Source organism: Cimex lectularius, unplaced genomic scaffold, assembly GCF_000648675.2.
Source record: "Cimex lectularius strain Harlan isolate CLEC.00 unplaced genomic scaffold, Clec_2.1 scaffold9, whole genome shotgun sequence".
Classification (NCBI taxonomy): Eukaryota; Metazoa; Arthropoda; class Insecta; order Hemiptera; family Cimicidae; genus Cimex; species Cimex lectularius.
Window position 1 is genome coordinate 1,531,664 of NW_019392733.1, and position 24,540 is coordinate 1,556,203.

The window sequence follows — 24,540 nt, forward strand, 5'->3', positions numbered from 1 at the left end:
CTGGAATATATACACTCCCGTTTAATTAATCCACATCTATCTCGAAGGTGCGTCCAGCATTTTTTCCTTTTTCAGGTTCACTAGTGACCGAACACCTTCCGCTGTGGCCTAAACAATCTATTGTGAAATTTACATTTATTTTCTTTCGCTTATTTCCTTAGGCTACTTGCCTGTCTGAGAATAATCTGTTCACCTTTGTGCCCAGGGTTCTATTACATTGATCTCAGCTTGGAAAATGGATGGTGTGGGTTCTAGAGGTTTTGCTAGGTCAGAAGTTGTGCTTTTGACTATTTCCCCAGTACTCATGTTTTATTTTATATCCATTTGTACACCACAATACAGTTTATTAGTTTCAGGGGTTTTATTCTTTTTACTGTACTGTTATTTTCATTTGGAAGGGCCTATCAAAATTTTTTTGTAATTTAATTTTGTCATTACTTTTTTGTAGCCATCTCATTTATATAAAAAAAATGTTTTTAGTGTCTTATGATGGCTCGATTTCATTTCTTCCTAAGGATATATTTGAACTTTTGTATGCTGAAAATAGTAAGTATGCATTGTTCCTGTAATGTTTCTTTAATGATCCTTGATCTTGATGATGATGTCTTTTTTTCTAAGGTATTTTTTCATCATACTAAGGCTCCGATGTGTAAACAGAGCTCTAATCGTAGTTACATATAGCTAGTAGGCTATTTTTGGATATATATCCCATAATTTATTACAAAATAGCGCATACTTTTTTTTATTGTTTTGTCTATATGTTTCTTCCAGGTAAGCTTTTGATCTGTTATTCCAGGATACTTTTTTTACTCGAGAAAGTTTTATTTTTATTAAATTCACTAATTTCATGGTCCGCTTGACCAATTAATATATTACAATTAATTAAGGTTTTTAGTTGAGATAAAAAAAGTCAATGGCACGAGCGGGATTCGAACCCACGATCTTCGGCTAGATACGCCGCTGCTCTACCACTTGAGCTATCGTGACCTCGATCCACTCGGACACCAACTTCCTATCTCAAGCGTACCTTTTGAGTTTTCCCTCCTTTTCGCCATTTTTCAAATGTCGTGTAATCGGATTGGATTTTTGGCGACAATTGAAATGGCCACGGAGAGCTTTAGTGAAGTATACTTCATTTTAAATCATTAAATTCACTAATTTCGTGGTCCGCTTGACCAATTAATATATTACAAATAATTAAGGTTTTTAGTTGAGATAAAAAAGGAGGGAAAACTCAAAAGGTGCGGTTGAGATGGGAAGTTGGTGTCCGAGTGGATCGAGGTCACGATTGCTCCAGTACACGCAGCGGCGTATCAAGCCGAAGATCGTGGGTTCGAATCCTGTTCGTGCCATTGACTTTTTTAGCTCAACTAAAAACCTTAATTAATTGTAAGTTATTTTTAGTGTTTTAAAGAGCTTTTAAGCTAAACTTCCTTCTCTTAGTGAAAATTATTAGTGTGGTTTTGTTTGGGTTGACATCCGACCCATATTCTCACTCCATCTTTCTACTAAATTAAGGGCACTTTGCATTTCAGATTAAATTTAATTGTATTTGTCTCTTATTATTAATACTAGGTCATCAGCATAAACTAGCTAGCCTAAGCTCTATAATCAGGTCTGAAGTTCTGAACCGAGACGCTCATCAACAATTTTGATTCGGAGATTGTCGCATAGTTTCATAATAGCAAATGAAATAAAAATACGGTAAAAAGTTTAATACTTGGGTAAGAATTTAATAATGCTTTCATGCACTAGAACTTTTTGAAGTTTCCTTTCCCCGAAACCAGACGCCCTGTGGGGAATAATAGAGCGTGAGAGTTTTTTTTCTACGCTAGAGGCTGTTCCTCACTAGGCATCATTCCGTATTTCACAGATGCACGTTACATTTGGGAAATCATGGAGGAAGATATCGCACGAAGTTTGCATCCTCGAAGTAGAACATGACGACATGTCCGATAGCGATCGATGGAAGAGTTGGTCATTTCACACTATCCGCGTTCTCGATTTTACTGACCGCTTATCAAAAGAGGGTTAAATGGGATCATCACTTTCATGGCACCTTTAAACGCTGTGTAGCGTTCGTTATTGAATGATTTGAATTAATAAAACTGGTCCAAACGTCATACTGAAAATATCAACCAAACTCACTATTTTTTTTAAAATAATTTTTCCAAATAGCAAATGCATCTGAATTGAATTGCCTTTGCCCTGCTGGACTATTATTGATCAAAGTTTAGATTTGAAACAGTTAAATATAGGCAATTGAAATTTCCCAGTGACCTGAATGGTTTCCATAAAAGGCCGTCGGCCGAATCTAATTCACTCGGTAAAAGCAGAAGAATCTACAGACATAAATCACAAAACAAACAACCCCCATCCTCATCGACCCCAATAATTTTCTTTCTTAGACAGGCTCTGAGAGTAAATTCGTGTTTGCATTAAGAGATGGGAGCTTTCTCGTGTTCAACATCTTTGATTTTTTCTAGACCGATTAAATCAACCAATTGTCAATACAAGCAATTTTTTAAATTCTTACTTTCCAGAAATGTATGTACTTACTTATCATAGTCTATATTTTTATTTTTTTAAAACGAGGATTCGCAACAGCAGAGTTTTCTCAGAGAGAGAGAGAGAGAGAGAGAGAGGAATAAAGATAATAAATTACAGCAATATGAAATGAGAAAAGGAACGATAAAAAGTGAGTGAGAGGGGAGAGAAAAAGAGAGAGAAAGAGAGTAAGTGAGTGCGAGAAAGAAAGATGAAAGAGAGTAAGAAAGAGTGCGATAGAGTGATAGAGAGAGAGATCGAGAGTAAATGAGTGCGAGAAAGAAAGAGTGAAAGAGATTAAGAAAGAGTGAGATAGAGCGATAGAGAGAGAGATCGAAGAAAAAGAGGAATAAGGTCAATAAATCATTGCAAGTAAGAAATGAGAGAAGGAACGAGAAAGAGTGAGTGAGAGGGGGAGGGGGAGAGTGAGTGTGAAAGAGAGAAAGAGAGGGTGAGTGAGAAAGAGAGCGAGTGAGTGAGTGTGTGATAGAGAGAGAGAGAGAGAGAGTGAGAGATTAAAATATTTTGGCAAAAATTCAGGAGTTTAGGCGAAAGATAATACATCATCTGAAAATGGCAGATATTAGCCTTTTTCCTTCTACGACGACTCTCACTTCTTTCCAAGTGCACGTATTAATTTTGTTTAAATCTAACAAGTTATTAAACAGTATTGGCGAAAAAGGGACACCTTTTTTCACGCCTTTTTCGACTAGAAAGTACTCGCCAACTACACCCATTTGCTCTCCAGCCGCGGTACTTTTCTCTGAATACCATTAGAAATTTACTCATCTCCAAAACTCGACTTATTCATCTAGAGCAAATTAAATCAGAATATATAGTAGCAATAGAGCAAAATAAATGACAATCTCGTCGAGCGTTATTCTAAAAATTGATTTTTCTTGATGACTAATAACAAAGATCAACTCTGGAAAAATTTTATCTGTCGAGGCGTAAATAATTAACCTTTCAGGTGACGGGTTGCAATGGTCTGAACAGTGAATTTAATAAGGTTCAATTCCTTTCCACAATTTATTATTAACTTACGATGTAAATAGAAAAGATATTTTTCAATAATTGAAATTCAAAGAATGAGATGGATGAACTGCTATTAAAGGGAAACAAATGCTTCTCAATAAATACATATTGCATAAACAAGTTTATTATGTTAATATTTAATTCAAAATTTTTGATGATCTGGATTATGGTACATCCGTGGAAACTATACAACGACAAGATACTCTAATGAAATGCAGTGTATTTTGACGTTGAAACGTTGAGAAATTTTAAATTTTTTTTAGCAATAGACTAATGAAATAAGGTCCGATCTGTTTATGTTTACAATTACTTTGCCTCCTCAAACGTCGTTTTTCCTAAAAAGCCTTTTTACTCGATTATTTATGATGGGCTCCCATCTAAAGATTGTCGTAATTGAACTACTGTCACTCCGCGGGATAGGACGTAAAAGGTAATTCTGCCGGGCAAAGGACGACATGGGAACTAACCTTAGGGAGAATTCAACTAAAAACTTGAATTATATTGAAAGATATTAATTGGTCAAGTGGACCACGAAAAATAGTGAACTTAGGGAGATTAGTAAAATCAAGGCAATACGACAAAATCATGTTGTTTTCAAAAAAGTCCCAGTAAATTCATTCTAAACCCGCAAGGCCTGGGAGTATGGCAAAAGTGTAGGTCTTATGAGCCAGTAGGGCAGATTTATAAACGTTATAATAATTAATTCAACTAGGTGATAAAGTTATCAAAAATGTTAAAAAACGAACTAGAAAAAGAAGAAGAAAATTTGCAAGTTACGGATTAATACTAAATCATGCCTGTTGGTCATAAACTGCACTGTGTGAAAATTGTTTACGGATGATTTTCTATTTTTCCCTGTTTAATTATTTTATTAACTAGAAATGTTTCCAGCTTAGTTATTTTTGTTTGGCATTTGTAATTTTATTACAACTCTGAATGGGGATTAAAGATCTGCAGCTATTCCTTCTCAGCAGTGTTTGAACAACTTTGCAGTGTACAGGTATTTTTTATTTTATTGCTATGGTTCCTAATTATTCAGTTAATAAAATGCTGTATTAATTGTTGGTGAGTGCAAAGGAAATTATTCTGCTGTCAGCAAGTCCTATCGGCAACGGTACCCACGTAGAAACTTTCATACGTGCTATACTTTTGTCTGGTTGGTAAAATTTACAGGGAAGCAAATATTCCAGTGATATTACAATTAGGATTAGTTATAAAATATAAATACAAAGAAAAATCTTTTGTTTTTGACGTTTTCTTATGTTCTATTTTTGCAAAGATTGGGGTAGTCTTAAATTGGACACTATATATTACAACTTCTTTTCGAAGGGGAGCAGAACATTTATATAATGAAGAATTTTTTTCATATTCAATTTTATACAAGTTTAAAAAAAATCTAATAATTACAAAGTACTGAAATGTAATAAATCATAAAGCAATTGGTGTAAATTCGTCATGAAGACATTTTTAATTCAAAAGTTTGAAATTAGTAAACATTCTCTCGTTCCAAATCTCTTCGGTTGTTTTCAAAGCTTAAAAAAAGTGCATCCAAGTTGCAAGACCTCAATTTATACAAAGACTGGAATGAAAATAGAGAGATATACGGAAGTCAATAGTGTCAAGCCAAGTTAGGCTGAATTTTACTGTACACCCGTCAGATACAGGCTTGCAGAGCCCTCACATATTCTATGCATGAATGAATCTCTACAGAGACATTCTGAAATCAAAGCAAAAAAAGACATAACATTTTTAGAATTTTTATCAATACTTAAATATTAATTAAGTTTGAACAAATAGAAATTTTTTTGATTCAGTGCAAGCACCTACCATTTTCTCAAGCCACCACTATTTCCGTATTAAAAAGGACATAAATAATTAAATATATTTAGTTGCAATCAATGTTTAATTACAAACTCATTACCAAATTCTACACTTATTCAATAAATATATTATTTTATTTAATTTTAAATATTATCACCAGTTAAAATCCCAAAGGGACATTTTTTAAATTCCCTATTAGCGGCATTGATCAAGGCGGCACTAGATCAAATAATTTCCTTCCTTCTTTCTTTCTTCTAGTGCCGATTCTTTGTTCTAGATCCGATTGTTTGATCTTGTGTCGCCTTGATCTATGCCGCTAATGAATTTAAAAAATGTCCCTTTGGGATTAAACTGGTGATAATATTTAAAATAAAATAAAATAATATATTTACAATATTTATAAAATAAGTGTACAATTTGGTTTCTTAAATAATTTGGTAATGGGTTTGTAATTAAACATTGATTGCAACTAAATATATTTAATTATTTATGTCCTTTTTAATTTGGGAATAGTGGTGGCTTGAGAAAATGGTAGGTACTTGTATTGAATCAAAAAAATTTCCGTTTGTTCAAACTTAATTAATATTTAAATATTGATAAAAGTTCTAAAAATTTGATGTCTTTTTTTGCTTTGATAACCGAATGTCTCTGTAGAGATTCATTCATGACTGATATCTGCCATTTCAGATGACGTATTGTCTTTCGCCTAAACTCCTGAATTTTTGCCAAAATATTTTAATCTCTTACTCTCTCTCTCTATCACACACTCACTAACTCGCTCTCTTTCTCACTCACCCTCTCTTTCACACTCACTCTCCCCCTCCCCTCTCACTCACTTTTTCTCGTTCCCTCTCTCATTTCTTACTTGCAATGATTTATTATCCTTATTCCTCTTTCTCTTCGATCTCCCTCTCTATCACTCTATCTCACTCTTTCTTACTCTCTTTCACTCTTTCTTGGAGCCCATCATAAATAATCGAGTAAAAAGGCTTTTTTAGGAAAAACGACGTTTGAGGAGGCAAAGTAATTGTAAACATAAACAGATCGGACCTTATTTCATTAGTTTATCGCTAAAAAGAAATTAAAATTTCCCAACGAGTCAACGTCAAAATACACTACATTTCATTAGAGTATCTTGTCGTTGTATAGTTCCTTTCGGATGTACCATAATCCAGATCATCAACAATTTTGAATTAAATATTAACATAATCAACTTGTTCATGCAATATGTATTTATTGAGAAGCATTTGTTTCCCTTTAATAGCAGTTCATCCATCTCATTCTTTGAAAGTTCCATTTTTGATTCAATGCAAGTACCATTATGCCTTCTAAAGAAAAAGTTAAATTCGATTAAATTTCATGTTTTCTTAATGAACATTATTTATTAATAACTATTCTCTCTCATCAAATTTTTTGAATATGCCAATCTTGACATGATTTCAATTTAACATGTCTGGATTAGATACATTTTTAAAAGATACATTTTTCTTTCCATTTTTGCTTCATCGGTTTCGAGTTACCAAGGAGTGAGCATTGGTTTGGTTAGGGATGGGTTCGGTTAAGTAAGGCTTAAGCTAGTGCTAGGGACGGGTTAGGCTAGGAAGGGTTTGAGTTAGGGTAAGAGACGGGTAAGGTTGGTGTTGGTTAGGTTAAGTAGGGATTGAGTTAGAGTTAGGGACGGGTAGGACTGGGTCAGGTTATATATCCATGGTTTAAAGTTTTAACCTTAAGCCATCCCTAACCACCGTTACCCTAACCCTACTTATCCTATCTTAGCCCAAATTTATTCATCCCTAACCCTAACTCAACCTTATCTAAACTAACCTTACCTAATCCTAGCACATACCTTTCCAAACCTAATCAACCTTACCTTCAAGCCAACGTTTGCCATAGAATATGTGGACATGAAAAAAAATAAGAACATCTAAAGGGTGCAATTATAAAAATACTATCATGTAGGCAAACTTAAGCCTTTTAAAGCCTACAAGAACAACTTCAAATTAGTACTCTAAAAAAACTGGGATTCAAATACCGTCTACCGCTATAGTGGGTTCCATGTAATGAGAGAATTTCAGGCAACGAAGGCAACAGACACCCTGGTTAAAAAGTGAGCTTGGGAAGAATATATAGGTCCAAATCCCTTTTTCGGCACAAACAAGGTCTACATAAATGAAGAAACGGAATTTTGGGTTACTAAAGAACTCAAAAAATATTAGAATCGTAAACCAGGCGTGAGGTAAAATGACTACTCGACAAAACCACTCAATGGGAGAAAGTGAAAATCCTACAGAAACTCAACAGAAAGGAAATAAAAACCCTAACAGGTATATTTACCTGACGTGCACTAGTGAAATACCATTTAAAATGGGACTACTACTACACTAACAAATGGTCAATGGGACCAGGAAAAAGCTTTGGTAACTAGGAAAACCATTCCTGAGCAATGAAGACCTAAATACCATACCCTTGAGAATTCTCTACTTTTTTGCCATAAGCATATCTATGTTAAATTTAAGCAATAAAGCAATGTGGGCTTTGAAAATATGAAACCTGTTCAAATCCGTGAAAGCGACTTGAATCGTTATTAAAATTAAATTTATTTTGACGTTGTTGACAATACATTTTTGTGATGGTTACATTTTTCGTTGTGACATGAGTTTAGTTTTAACTCATGAAAGTTTAAAAAAATGAAACGTTAATTAGATGTTTTGTTAGTTTAGAAAATAGCCGTAGCCCACAAATGTAGGCTGTATTTCAATTTGACTCTCAGAAGGAAATAAATACCACAGTCGAGTTAAGCGTTTCGTTTTAAAGTACTGTCCTGGGGTTGGAGCTTGGTCGTTGGAAAAGAAAGATTAGCCCAACTTTTGGTTTATTCCGCCTTTCTCATGTTATATGATTAATTAGCCAGTAGAGCGTTGAGAAAGGAAATGCGTGGTTTCTTCCCTTTATGATGATTAATGACTGACACGAGTTCCCTCTCTTATAACGATGTCTGTATTAACAAAAACTCTCTGACTCAATTAAACAAGGATATCGTGTTTACCCAGGAAGTGTTCCGAAGTCGATAAGTCGTAATTTGTCTTTTCTTCTTTGGTTAATTGTTATTGGTTAAGTGAAGTTATGGTAAACCACGATTTGTAAACTTAAAAAAATATGCCGCAATTTCAATTATGCCAGTATTAACTTTTTGTGAGCTAGAAAATATTCGTGATTCAATTTGACTATAAAAATTAACCCAGTTTAGAAATATTCAAAAGAGCAAAGCATTTAATACGGGTTATGTTAAAAAGCATCGGAGATTTAATGGATTCTAATTAAGCAAAGGTTATGACCGTACTTAAGGTACTCACAAAATAACCAATACAAAGCAGGCATCCAGGGAATGTGGACTGTAACTGATAAGAGCGCTTAGTTAAGACTAACAGCATGAACAGGCGGACCTGGGGTAACCAGTACAGGTTAAACTGCTGACAACAGTTCCATCGACCCACAAACCGCTTTGTATAAATTTATTTTAAGCATAATATGACTCTTTTAAATATTTTGATACTAATTTTAAACCATTATTATCCGTCATTATGGTAATTTTTTAAAACAAAACGACGACTTAGGGGGGGGGGACAAAATTAGAGGTACTTGACTGACCCAAATTTGACAATATTTAGCAATTTATGAGGGTTTGTTAAAATGTTTAAAGAAACTGTTAAACTTGACAAGTTATATTGAATTTCCATATTTGTACAAGAATGGTTTTGTTTCTGTAAGCAAAACAGAAAATATAAAAATATTTTTCTAATAAAAAATTATAGTTATGGAATAATTGTCTTAGTTTTGGTCTAAAACAACAATAACAATGAAATCTTAGTTACGAGCCCTTCTACACTTCACTTTCACAACCCACTCCGGTTGTGAATGACCTCCATATTTTCCTCCTTCCGTGGGTTTGTATTCAGGACAGCCTTAAGCAATCCTTTAGGGGGGGCAGGCAAAGTTAGAGAATTTATGACACTTCTGTCCATTTGCACAATTCCTTTATCTCCTTCATGTGTAGTTCATACTCGTACACTGGCTGAATTTCTAACTTGTCAATTTATTGTTTGTACTTCGTCTTCGTAATTTATGTTATTAAAATTTTAAAGGAAAGAGCGATCTAAAAAAATAAACCGAACGTGAAAGATTGCGAAAAAATCCATAGTATTTGTTTTTACAACGAAGACGCCCGAAGACACGGAAAAGTTATATAATTAATTAATTTGTTTATGTTTAATAGTCTGGCCTTTGATAGATAACGAACGAAAAATGAAAGTTTTGACAAATTTCAAATTAGAAGAAAACCAAACAATATTGAGACAAATGTGATGTATTCGGTTTTAAAAGTTTTTTAAAGCAAAAAAGTTTGTTTTGGAAACTCTGTCCCAATAAGATGGGAAAAACCGTTAGCACATATTTTTTTAAAACTTACAGAGCTCATCTGTAGACATTGTGATTTCTTGTAACTGAGTGTAACATCTAAAAAAAAGTAATAAATAAGCTAGAGTAATGTTTAATGCTGAAAAGTTGGATCGCAGAGCGTGGAAACTTGAACGGTTGTAAATGGGGCAGAAATGTGCACTACCGACGGCCCGGAGCGGTGAATTAGGAGAGCGAAGAGCGGTGAGACTGACTGAAGGGGCAAACGGGGTGATGTCACTTATAAAGTTAGTGAGTCGTGTTAAAGACAAAATCCAAAATTAAGCGGCGATCGTTGAAGAGTTGGTATGGGAGTGGAAGAGATCGGTCGCTCAGTAAAATAAGTTAACTCTTTTGATCAGGTCCTGCAGTGACCTGAAGCTCTCAGCTAACTAGAGTGATGTAGCTTTTGAGCAATAGTTCAGTGGCTCGTAAGAAGGCAAACAGATTGTCTACATTCGAGGAATCGTCACCAAGGATCTTTGACAATTGAAGCTGAAGCCATGACTAAGAGCTGAGCTAACTTTTTGATCAGCTCGTGAAGAGCCCCATCACTAGGACGAACCTCACAACCCATCAGTTTACTCCTAATTCTTCGTGACTTCCTTGAAAAATTCCTATATAACCAAACACTTCCCATCCTAAGGCTTACAGTAGAATTTTTGTTTGAAGAAAAGTCCGAGCTTGTCATACAGGTTGGCTTAACGTGGGTTTCGCGGAAAATCTCACCCCTTTGCAACATTTTTTTCTCAATCCTTCTCCTACTTCCTGACAAAAGCCATGATTTTCCTCACCCTTCTCAATACAACTCTTCCTACCCGTTTCTCGACACAATGGCAGTTTTCCCTTTTCCAACCTCACCATCCATAACGGCCTAAACGTTCCCTTCATAGACCAGCTTCAAAATTCCACACTAACCTTCTCGTTCAACTTACTCTCGATCACTTCCCAATAATCTTACTTGTGTAAAGAGAGACAGCGGTGACCTGTTCTCAAAGAGTGTGAGTCATTATAATCATCTTTATATATAATTCACTAATTTCGTGGTCCGCTTGACCAATTAATACATTACAATTAATTAAGGTTTTTAATTGAGATAAAAAAAGTCAATGGCACGAGCGGGATTCGAACCCACGATCTTCCGCTAGATACGCCGCTGCTCTACCACTTGAGCTATCGTGACCTCGATCCACTCGGACACCAACTTCCTATCTCAAAAATAGAAATGTCTACTGAAAAATGGCAAAAAGGATGGAAAATTCAAAAGGTGGGGTTGAGATAGGAAGTTGGTGTCCGAGTGGATCGAGGTCACAATAGCTCAAGTGGTAGAGGAGCGACGAATCTAGCCGAAGATCGTGGGTTCGAATCCCGCTCGTGCCTTTGACTTTTTTATCTCAACTAAAAACCTTAATTAATTTATATATAATTGTGAACGCCTGAAACGCCAATCAAAATGACGGCCAAACCTCTCCACCGATTTTCGTTCTTGATGGCTTAAACGAAAGCCCTGACCTCTCATTTATTCGGAAAATTATCAAAAGCATAAAATATTGTTTGCGAAGACTATAAATACGTAATTGAAATATGATAGGTGTGGAGTGGTGGGGCTGTCGTTTCTGTACGCCTTTCCGCCTTGCAGTTACAGTACTAATATTGTTGTATTATTGTAACTATTTTTTTATTATTGTATTCTTTTAATCGTGCATTGTATTTTTTGTTGCATTAATCAGTGGCTGGTGGCTAATCACATAACTATTCTATTGCATTATATTGGGTATTACATAGTTGTATTTATTTATTTTATGCTATATTTTTGTATTGTATTTGGTTCTACTAACCAAAAACATTAACCGTTTGATAGTTTGAATGAGTAATCAGGAAGAAGTGACCGCCCACCCAAGCGAGGGCAGGTTTTTGCGTTCCGAACACGTAAAAAACCCCGCAAAAAAGCAAAAACAATGGATGCGTGCACTGCAATGCTAAACCCTTTGTGGCTGAGAAAAATCCAGGGCCATTTTAAATCCTGCGGCCACAATAGACTTATTTCACTCCCAGGACCACAATTCAACTCAATCGCATTTGCTTCTTTTTCTAGGTAGGAAATTCTAGAACTTGGACTTTATTGTTCAAAAATGCAAGTATTGATTCACCGAATCATATCGGATTTGTTGCCACGTGAGGATGATGTTCCGTCACACGGTTAATTATATTTTATAGACTCCAAAAAACTAGACCGCGCAGTTTTGACAGCCCGTGGTGGAATTTTGGCTACAAACCCTTATGATGAGGCATACAGGATTCCAGCTGAAACAATGCAAGAAGAATGTTTTAACTTGAACTCCTGAACCCCGTTTTGTTGACAGTGTCCGATGGATTTCCGCAGATTTAACAAACCTTGAGCAGAAGAAATAGCTGGAGTTTTATATTCTTCAGAATGAGTTCCAAAGTTAATTTCTGTTTTAAGCCCCAACTAAGACTGCAAATCGGTTTTCCCACATTCATAAATCATACCGTTCCATGATTCCGACTAGAATGGGGATATTGCCCCAACAGGCCACTAGGTAATATACATTTTAGGAATTCTTTTCTATTACGGAATAGCTTCTCAACTCGATTTAATATCATGTACTACTACTACACAGTGACCTATTTAACTTATTGCGTCTTGCGCAGAGAGAATAGTTAATTTTTGCCCTCTTTTATCTATACCAAATGTAAACATTGTCTTTTGTATCGTAATTTTATAGTACTGTACTTTCCTATTGCATTCATGCCAGCCGGCTTCTCTTAGAACTAGTAAAATATGATATGTCTTTAAAGGGTAAAAAATAGTCTTTCTAGGCATACAATATATCACGATTTGTTTTATATTATAGTGTTATATATTTTGGAAACTGTTCACTGTGATTTTAGTTATATTATAACAATATTCTCCTAGTAAGGTAGTGTAATTTCTCATTTACAGAAACTTGGGCATCTTAGCTTTCTCTCTAATTGGAACATTTAGACGAAAGTTACTTCCGGTTCTAATTTGCTTTCAAAGGCATGAGGTAAAGTTCTGTTTCTTAAAAGATTAATGAAGGGGAGGCGAACGGTGGAATATGTGACATATGACAATACAGCGAACTGAAGGAAAGCCGGGCTCATCTCCACCGATTCCACAGTAAGAATTTAGTGAATAGAAATAGAGCCGTTTTTCTTTATGACAACGCCAGGGCACATATTTCGTTTGGTACGTGGTAAAAATTGATGTTCTCCCACTGGGACTTGCTACCTTCCGATGGATAATGTCCTTTAAATAAATATTATTTGTGTGTGATTATTGTGTGGTGATTAGTGACCGTTAGTCCGATTATTCGGAAATCGTGAGATGCGGTCTGGTGTGTCTGTTTATATGTTCCTAGCTTTCTCCTTACTAAGTTTTCAATTAGGACAATTTTCCGCACTTTTTGTAAGTCGGGGAGAACTTTTAAACTTATCTTGTTTGTGGTTTTGTGGTGAGTTGAATAGTTGAATTTTCCGCCAGGGACCGTCAATTTTCTTTTTGTGTCTTTCATTTTGTCTGATATATATTATGTCAATGTTTTATCTCAGAAGAGTGTTTTTATTTTTATTTTATTTAGTTCACAGTAAGATGAGATTTTTCGATGTAGTCTGCGGGGTGATGAACATGTAAATTGTCAATATCAATGTATTTATTAACTTTGATGATTAATGGGAACAATAAATTGTTCTGTTACATTTTGTTAAAGCAGTAAACAAGGAAAAATACAATTTCAATTTTAATCAAACTAAAATTTAAAATTTGGGACAATATTCACTTGTTTGAAGTTGTCAATATGAAGCACAAAAAAACATAAGTAATGATATACATAGACTGCCTACATTTTATTTTAAATTGTTTGTCTTGTTTACAAAAATAATAGAATTTGTAAACGCAGCCATGCCTTTCTACAAACAATTTTGGTGTTTTGGAGAGGAAATTCTTAAATTACTTTTTTCCTTTATCTTTTCACTCTTTCTGCAAAGTTTTTTTAAAAAATTATGATTATTCGGAAATCGTGAGATGCGGTCTGGTGTGACGTAGTTCCATAAAAACATTATCTTTGTCGGTCCAACGTTTCGATCTTTATTGAGATCATCTTCAGGGCCTGGGATTTACAAACATTGTTTAAATTTAACAAATACATGTAGGATGTGGAAAAAAGTGAATTTATANAATGTGCTATAAAAATAATTATTCAGAAATCGTGAGATGCGGTCTGGTGTGATGTAGGTTTCAGAAAAACATTTTCTTTATGTGCCAACGTTTCGATCTTTATTGAGTGCATCTTCAGGGCCTGGGATTTACAAACATTGTTTAAATTTAACAAATACATGTAGGATGTGGAAAAAAGTGAATTTATACAATGCAAAAAAATATGTTTTATATTCAATCAAAGTATTTCTACTCACTCAAAGTGTTTGTCTTCTGTGGAATTGTGCCATTCTTGCGTGTCGTGTTGAGAATGCCAGTGAGATTTTGCTGTTTTATGTTTATATACGTTGGATTTTGAAGGGGTGGGGAAAGAAGTCGGTATAGAAAGACATTTTTGTATAAGGAGTCGGCTTCTTTGAGGTGAAAAGAGGAAGTTTAAACTGTCCGGCAACTTACGTCGGTCTTACATCCCAATATCTGGACAAGAGAGTTAAGCAACATATCTATGATCGCAAAAAACCCAAGCAAAATCCTACAGCACTCGCTACCCACCATTTTGAACACAAACACAATTTCGACTTCAACAATTCAAAAATATTACACACAGAACAATACAAACATAACCGTAACTTTTTAGAAATGGTTTACATCAACAGAGATAAACACAGCATCAATTACAGAACAGACACATGTAAACTCAGTCGCAGCTACGCCAATATCCTTAATCAAATTCAATATCGATAACATACACAAAACATATAATATAACATATAAAACATTCATCACATTCCACACATCAAACATTTTTACTTAGTCTAATTTTTCAACAATTTAGCTTTCCTTTTCCTATTTATCGTCTATATAATCCTGAAAGGATAATCTGGCAGAACCATTACCAACGTTTTTTCCCATCGTCAATATATGTTTAAAAGTGCTCCCCGGCTTACAAAAAGTGCGGAAAATTGTCCTAATTGAAAATTTGGTAAGGAGGAAGCTAGGAACATCAACAGATTGGATTTTGTAAAAGCTTTCTATCAAACCGAAAACAAGTTGTTTTAGTAAAGAATGTTAATTCTGGCTTTAGAAGTTCTAGATGTACCACAGGGGTCAATAATTGGACCCATATTTGTTATAATATATGTTAATGATGTAAGTGTAATTGTTAAGAATGTATATGATGTTACTTTCCTACAACTAGCAGACGACTCAAGATTTTTAATCAATCTAGTTTTCAACATTATTAATGTTATTTATGATTATGTAGCCCCTTAATTCTGCCTTTAGAAGTGCTAGTGAAAATGTACCACAGGGGTGATTGTGAATTGGATCCATATTTTTATTATATACCTTAAATTCTAATTTATGTCATAACATAATATTAATCAAATATCTAGTGCCAACTACTCCAATCCAACTTTCAGTCGAACTGTGACTTTTTCAGGGCCAATTATGTAATGGCATTTGTCGTCGGGGAGGTGAATCTGGTCTCAAATGTATTTAAGATTTCAAAAGCGAAGTAACTCTCACTACGTTTAAAAAGTTTATAGTAACCACAATGGCAAAGATTTACATCTTTTAAGTATACAAACATTTTAAAAAAATATTAAATTTATTCAACCACAAGAATGAAACAATAGATTATTATCTTAGACGTAAGGATAATATAGTTGTTCTATTTTCCAGAACCAATAAAACCCAAAATAGCCTAGAGGTCCTGGGAATGAAATGATATAATATGCTCAATTGCGATATAAAACTACTAAAATAATATAGGTTTAAGAATGTAATTAAAAAACACATAAGTGACCATCCAAAATTTACTGTTAACAATATGCCAACCAAGAATTTATGAAGACAATAAAATATAATTAACATTTTCTGTTTGTATGTTGACAATTTAAGAGCATGAGGTTTCATTTCAATAAACTACTATTATTATTGTAAATTATTTCCAACCATAATTTTCTCAACACGAAAAATAAAATTGACGAAGACAACAGACCGGAAAAAACAACGAAAAGACCCCAGACTTAATCCATCAAAGACGACAGACAAGATAACACCGACGCACCCCTTTTGCTTTTCACTGAACCTTGTAAAACAACTGGTAAAGCTTCTGAAAAAATGCATAGATGATTTATACTGATAATCCTTCAAAAAAAGAATTAGAACAGATTGTTGAGAACTATAATCCATACGATCCAAACAGACAGTTCACTATTGTCGTAGAGAACGATAATCAATTTTTTACATGCTATTTTTTCAGGAAAAATAAAAACATAATGAATTATCAGTTATAAATCTTTACACTTAATTCAACTTAAAAATCAATGCCACGTTTAATCTCATTGAATTTAATTGAATTCCCCTCAAAGTGAAACACTTTAGTTAATGATATTTTGATTTTAAAAAAAGATTACTCGAAAGGGTAAGCTAATTTAATTAAACAAAAATCGTCACATATAAAAAACAGCGTCCATTTGGTTCTGAAAAATTAAAGATTTACAGAGGCTTTTGTACTTAACTCATATAAAAAGACTTTGCCCAAATAATCCGATAAATAAAATTTTTTTTGAAAATAAAATCACCAGCACTTTCCAAATCTAGGACAAACAACGGTTATGTAAGATTGAAGGGAACATCCGATACTCATGGTCCCGAGAGACGACATGAACAGAACATTCGAGTTCAAACAAAATTTCCGAATCAATCTAAGTACCAAAAAAAGGGAAAAGCCCCTCAGAGATGTATCCAGTTTAATTTGAAAAGGGTACAAAGACAAAAAGTCATGTCAGATAGCCAGCCAGCCATCGAAGCACTGAGCTCAAATATCATTAGTTCAAAGATGTTGTTGAACTGGAAAACCAAATTAAACATATTAGGCACGCAGAACAAAGTCAGACTCTGCTGGGCCCCAGGACACATGGGAGTAGAAGGCAACGAAAAAGCGGATACTCTTGCAAGGAAAGGAGCTGCCATACCGCTGATCGGTCCTGAGCCCTCTGTGGAAATGAGTACCATAGACAATAGAGCAAGGAAAAAAGAAAAAATGAGGAAACAAAGGAATTCACTTATTGGCCAGAAACAATCCAAGAACTTTATAGCAAATTTTGGAACAGAAAGAGCAGAATGCATCGAACGAAGAGAGAAAAAACTTCAACTCTTAACAGGATTTTTAACAGGACAGTGTAGACAGAATGAGCATCGGAATAAAATTCGTATAACATAACACAACATGTGCAGATTCGCACGTACAGAGACACTAACATTAATAACAAACAGTGTCGTCACATTGGCCTACCGGAAGAAGTGTTTTGGGATGTACAACGTAGCCGTAGAATAAATTCAACCATTGAACTCAGGCCTACCAATCAAGTTCCTTGATGAACACTAGTTCATCTAGGTCTCACGCTATGTGTGAAAAATGGGGATGCAATAGCTTTTAAAGGGTTCAATGTTACACACCCGAACATTACATCTATGTAGGATTGAGAAAAAGAAGGTGCCTTCCAATATAGAGAAGCTCAAAAACAAGAATTTTACTGTAAGTTTAGACGATTATTATCCGTTCAAAAGAGCGACAAAATATCGTCTTTTCTTTACATTTTATTGTTTAGATGTAAATAAATTTATTTATTTTCTTATATTTGTACTAATCATTTCATCAGGGTTATGTATGTCAAGTAACATTGAATAAAACGATCGTAAATGATTTCAGGTGAAATTTATTCACGACCAATTTGATCAATCCATTTTCTTGACGTACGTTTCATCGAAGATTTGCTACCCATCGAAATATTACGAGCAATCTGTCGAACGGTGGTTCATTGTAGGGGTCGTGTCCAAAAGCAGATTGGGATCGTCAATTTGTCGTTCCAGTGGGTCGACTGGGCTGTCGGAATGATGGTGATAAACACGTTTCCAGAACAAAACTGTTTCTTCCTTTCACGACTATCAAGGGGGCTTCGTTGTGATGGGGAGGGAAAAACGATTTCGCCTTTATGGATGTTTACTTAATTATGTCGTTATCATAACATAAACGATTTATTATATTGTTGGCATAAGTTTCACCAACTCTGACCTGTTCAGGATCGTTTCTGGTGTGATGCTCATCAAGGAGAAATGAACGCAATAAAAACCGAAATAGGACAATTATTTATCAATCGAACTGGAAGCTCTCCACCAAAGTATCATAAAAGTTATTAATAGAAATCATTTTATTAGATAAATCTGCTTAGTAAAAATAAGCAAAATTGTATAAACGCTTCACTAACTCTGGCCTGTCCAGTCACCTTTTTGGTATCTTGCTCATAAAGAACAAATTACACAATAACTTTTCAGCAAAAACATTAATACTTTTCCTCATAATTAAACTGAATGATTATTCAGAAATCGTGAGATGCGGTCTGGTGTGACGTAGGCTAAAAAAATTTTTTCTTTATCGTGCCAACGTTTCGACCTTATTGAGATCATCTTCAGGGCTCAAAGTGTTTGTTTTCTGCGTAATTGTGCCATTCTTGTGTGTCGTGTTGAGAAAGCCGACAGCATCTCACGATTTCTGAATAATCTCATCGACTAACGGTCAAATCACCACACATTAAACTGAATGTTTAATTCGGGAAAAACAGGTTGATTTAACTGAAAAAAACATAAATAATTTACAATACGAAAATAAAGACGTTGTAAGTACTAGCTGAATGTTCAGAAAAATAATCGATATATGTTTCAGAGTTCAACCAAACAAAACAAGCAGAAATAGCCTTTATAATACTCAAAGTTTCTTGAATACTCAGACTAAAGAGTATGCCTGAATAAAATAATACATATAAACATATGTTTAAAAAATAAATTTATTATTGATAGTTGAGTTCAAAAACGATGCGATCTTGAAGGAAAAGAGAGAAAAAGTAGGCTTAACGCCCCTCTAATCACAAAACTATAAAAAAACCTTTAAAAAATCCAATTAAAAAAATCTTAAACTAAATCTAACATAATTGCTTTTATTAGTTATTTGACAAGCTGAGGTAAAATACTAGCGTAAAATTTTCCATTTTATGCGCAGAGGGCCGGCGATGACCACTTGATGTTTTTCCGTCCATAACTAATATATTACTACAATACTAGTAATCTGAAGAATGTGAACCTCGAAAATACCATTAAAATTATCAGTTATTTCTCAAAATAACTAACGTAAAAATTAAATAATAGAAATTGATAAATAAGCGGCTACATATACAGGTTTGAGCTGAACAATGCATATTCCATTTGCAGACACGACATTAAACAGAAAGAACCAACGGAAACAAAAAGTAGTACTTGATATACAATCAGTCAAAAAGTAAATGTTAATTAATGTATCTGAAATTTAAAAGTACTTCTATTACAAAGGGACTATGGCTTTAGTATGTGTAACGGTGTAATTATAAGCTTGAATATTACCTTCGATTATTCTACTTTACTTCCTTGGTAAAGCACAAACTTCTCACTAATTTGTAATGTTGAAGTTTCCACGATAAGAACTTACTAGCTTATCTGATCCTTATAATACACGAAGACTTCAAGTCCTTGCATGGAGATTATTTTCTTCACATCCAAAAATGTATTACCATTTAATTCGATTTTATTTGAGTCATAAGACTTTTAAATAAAATATTGTTTACATTATTTTGTTTTAAAATTATATAACAAAAGCAGCAGGAAAATTGAAAATTGATAAACTCTCGGACGGTATAATTGACAATTAAAACGGTTTTATTGAAGAACAATTAAACAAATTAAAACAGCAATGATGTAAAATTTAATAGGTAAAGTATCAATTATTACCCTAGAACTTATTAGTTATTATGTCATTATATTACAATATGATAATATATTGAAATGTTTTACATTTAGTTCATGTCGTACTCTAAAAATTGGAAAAAGTTAAACATAAAGTGTCGAAATAGCACTTATTAAAACTCAAGAATTGTCACGATTTTACTTAATTAGGTTGAATCTCTACGACACAACTTTCAATAATAAACCGTTTCTAAAATAATTCACTGTTTTATTGTTAATAAAATGCTGCTTTATTAACTGACAAGAAAATTCACTTAGAACTAAATAAAATAACTTAGACATGAAATTTTAAAAAAATTGATAAATTACCTTGGAGTCAATCAAATTATGTATGGAGGAGGTTTTTGGAGCAGATACTCATGTTATATACTTACTCGGCTTCATCAAGTGGTTCAGTTTTTGCGAGGAAGACGCAGTTGAGTAGGATTGTCGTCATAACGACATAATCGAAGTACTGATTGGTGCATAGGAAGATGCACGTTCTTCGTATTGCATTCCACGGCGAAAACAGGAAGAATGATGGTGTTGCCGTGAAGCGATGAATGTACTTCTTTCGGAATCGTTTCGAAACCACACAGAAAGTCTGCAACAAAGGAGATTGTAGTATTATTAATTCATTGAACAAAATTCAATGTTTTGTTTTGATTTACAAGGCAATTATTATTATTCAAGGAGAAAAATTTAATAGAACGGCGCTAACAGCCAACACTTCCGAACGACTAGTATGTAGTGCGGGTTTAGGATCCCCGAACGCCGTGAATTAATTGCATGATTGGTCGCCTGTGAAATTTTCTCCCACAGATTTTTTATTTATTAACAATTATTACATTTCTTTTTCTTTTGTTATAATTTACTATTCTATATATTGAACATTTACATTGGATTTTTACTGAGTTATAAATTTTGTCATAGTAGTTAATTATGCCTCACAAATTATCTGGCTCTTATAATCAGAAGCGCAAAAAACAAGTCAAAGGCAGCAACAAGCCAATTAGATCACTGCAGTTGTAAAATTATTTGCCATGTTGTAAAATATAACCAAATGCTGCTTTGATTGGCTATCATAATTTCTTTCCTAAATTTTTCTATAATCGTGAAAGACGAAACAGGTAGTAATATTTTGTTGCAGGTTTATAAAAAAAGTATCATACTCATCAAACAAATAAAATGAAAACTCATTGGAGGATTTAATGAACCATTGAAATTAATTTTATATGCTTTTAGTTAATTACCCTTATTAATAAGAAACTCTCCTTTATTTTTTCATATAATTTTATTTTCTAACTTTGTCTTAATAAAATTTAAGGATTGTCAGGAATGTTACTTAATGAGCTTGAATCTCTCTTTTGAGGTGATTCCATCAGCTGATTTCTTTATGGCTAACCGCAATGCATCATTATGAAGGGAAAGAATGAATTGCAGTCGGGATTTAGACATCGCGTAGATCGGATCAACTCTCTTATCTAGTGTTTGTTTACTGCTCGAGTTCTACTCTCGTTAAAACAGAGAGTACTAACTAATTTTCTTTAATTTTATTTTAAATTATTATTTAATAGAAGATATAATTTTCTTTTCGCCTTTAAATACTTAAAAATTTTTATGAGTGAGGTCAGCGGTGGGGGGGACCCCCCTGACCATCATGCAAACTATGCCGTTCAATATGAAAAAATGGATGAATTTTCTGAGGATAAGGTAAAATCAAATTCTTTGAAAAGACCAAATGATGCCACTGCAGTTCAATTTAATAAAATCTCGATAATGAGTAAAGAAGAAGGCAAAATTTATAATGAAGAAGACTATAACAAAAAAAGGCTGGCCAGGCTTGAAATTTTAAAAAAGAATAGATATAAACCGAGTGATATAGGACCCTTTTTTGTATTCATTGAGAGTTTGGACAAAAATATCGGTAATCTACATCCCATGTCTCTAGGCAAGATAATTTGGAAGGTAGAAAAAGACATATCATCTAACATTAAAAATATTTCGGCTTCTGGCCGTAACAGATTAAAAATAGAAACAAAAAACTACACTACAGCGAACTCTTTAGTTTCTTTGGAGATCTTTAATGAACATAACATTACCTGCTATATCCCATCATTNAAAAAAAAAAAAAAAAAAAAAAAAAAAAAAAAAAAAAAAAAAAAAAAAAAAAAAAAAAAAAAAAAAAAAAAAAAAAAAAAAAAAAAAAAAAAAAAAAAGAATGAATTGGGTTTCAATTGGGGTTTAATCAGGGGAACGGGTTTGTCATAGATTTTAGCCATTACCCCTATTTTCTCGCTTCGGACGGACGACAAGAGTTTGTCCCGTGGCAAAATTTTATCCTCAAACTGTGCGGATGAAGTGTATCCAGGGATGCATATTTTCCCATAACGGTAGCCTTAATAACTCCCATATCATCTCTCAACCCTAATTTGTTATTATTGCAGGTAAAATATTGTAATCATACTAACCTCAAATTTAATCAGATCAAGTAGATAATATAAAATAAATTTCTTTAAAATTGTAAATAGATGTTTATGTTTATTTAAAAATTATAATGTGATAGTTCTGATGAAGGAGATAAATACACTGCAAGGCAAAAAATTCCACCTAATTGTAATATAGCTTGATTTGTATATATTTTTATATATTAATCAAAGTTTCACGTTTTTTAACGTTTAATAATTGAGACTTTATCTAAAAAAGTAAGAAAAATGTAAATTGCTAAAGAAAATGAAAAATAAAAAAAAATGAAAAAGGTCTGCCAGATAAAATTTGTTTTAATTTTGTTTTATATTTTTAATTAACATTTCACTATTGCGTATTTCCACCTCTTGCCTTAATTACAACTCGAAGACGCCTCGGCATACTTTCTACCAGTTTGGACATGTCTGTTTGCTGGAGGTTAAGTCATTCTTCACGAAGAGTCCTTTCAAGAACGTGGAGTGTATCAGGAAGAGATGGACGTGTTCTTATTTGTCTTTTGAGGTTATCCCTTAAATGTTCGATGGGGTTCAAGTCTGGAGAATGGCCGGCTAAGACCCCGATGTTATGTTGTTGAAGGTACGTTTGTACTCTGCGAGGTACATGTGGACGGGCAGTATCGGGCATTAGAATAAGATTGTCGCTGGTTTCATCGAGGATAGGCAGCGCATGATGTCCCAAAATTTCATCCACATAGCGAGTGGCAAATTTACACTCATCTGTAAAAAGTCCAGCAGACCAATCGTCCAAAGACCAATGGCTGTGTTCTCGAGCAAATGCGAGCCGTGCAACTCTGTGTGTTTTGGTCAATTCTGGTCCTCTTACGGCGCGAAAAACCATCGATCCATACTGATTTAATCTTCTCCAAACAATGCGTTCAGAAATTTGTACACCTCGAACTGCCTGATGCTGATGAATCGCTTGAACAACGGTAAGATGCCGGTTTCGCAAAATTGTCAATAGCCGCATACCTAGTGGAACGTCCATCATCAATAAGTGCCACACCAAGCGCAACATCCTCAGCACTAAGAGGCATTTTTAAGTTAAAAAATTGAAATTAAGAGACCAAAGATGTAAACTAAACAATTTATTGCGTCAGAATTCAAATGAGACTGAATAACATTTTAAATTCCGTAAAAAGTAAACGTTGAAAACTTCTTTATCCTTGTTTTGAATTAAGGATTAAGTGGGTTTACCTTTTATGATATTCCCAATTTAAAACTTAGCATGTTTGCCTGTCAGTGTACATCGAAAGATTGCAAAAGAATAAAGTACAAAAAGTGTTTTTGTTTCGAATTAATAATTTGTTGAATTCGTGAGGAGCGGTCTTCACGAATCCAACAAATTATTAAACAACCCGTAAATAAAAAAAACACACATTACGAATTAATTTTTTTATGTCCACCAAAAGACAGTAAATATGTTAATTTTAAAATATTATTCATGCATAATCATATCTTCTATCAAATTATGTTATTATTTCCATCTTTTAGACTATATTTTTAAAGAATAATAATTCTAAAACACCTAAACATGGTAAAACGTGTGTAGGTAAAGAAGAAAATGCATTAACAATGAAATCTATCAAAATGTTAAACTCATCCTGAGTACGGAAAGCGGTTAAGAGGAATAAAGTTTAATTAGTTTAAGCTGGTCCAGAGTTCCTTATCCGCCCCTTTATAGTCAGTTTCGAAAAGCAACAAGTTTATTGGATCAAATGGCCAGTTGGTGAACATTATTACCCATTATGTTTTTATTCAACATGCACATTATGAGCTTAATGAGTGAGGTTAAGCACGGCTTGTTTTATTGCCGAATATTCCCACAATTAAACAACACGACCTAGCATGTTGAATTGTATTACTCTTTCTATTTCGAAAGTTGATATTTATCCTCAGCAGGTCACTTTGGTAAATTGTAATACGAAATATTTTTCCTAACAAGGGGAGAAAGAGTCGATGTTAGGTGGAAGTCGGTGAACTCGTATTGAACCGGCACAGGGTCACTTCCTGGGTCTGTCTCTACTCGCGGGTTTTTGAGTTATTCAAACGCGTTTCGGCGTTGCGCCATCTTCAGTATGGAACTGTGTTTCTAGCCCTCTTTTCTATTCTAGCCTTTTTCTAGCCATCTTCTGCACATCCATTTCTAACGAGTTTGATTAACTCAAAACCACGCGAGTGAAGACG

The 24,540-nt window shown here is 33.9% G+C and overlaps 1 protein-coding gene across 7 annotated transcripts in view; it reads right to left on the minus strand.

Annotated features, from left to right (window-relative positions):
- LOC106665388 (sodium channel protein 60E-like) overlaps positions 1–24,540 on the minus strand; it is a 341,161-nt gene that overhangs the window by 55,513 nt on the left and 261,108 nt on the right. For all 7 annotated transcript variants that reach the window (XM_014391781.2, XM_024226925.1, XM_024226923.1 and 4 more), the window contains one exon: positions 20,266–20,474. In XM_014391781.2, coding sequence (XP_014247267.1) covers positions 20,266–20,474 — 209 coding nt within the window. The remainder of the gene's footprint in view (positions 1–20,265; positions 20,475–24,540) is intronic.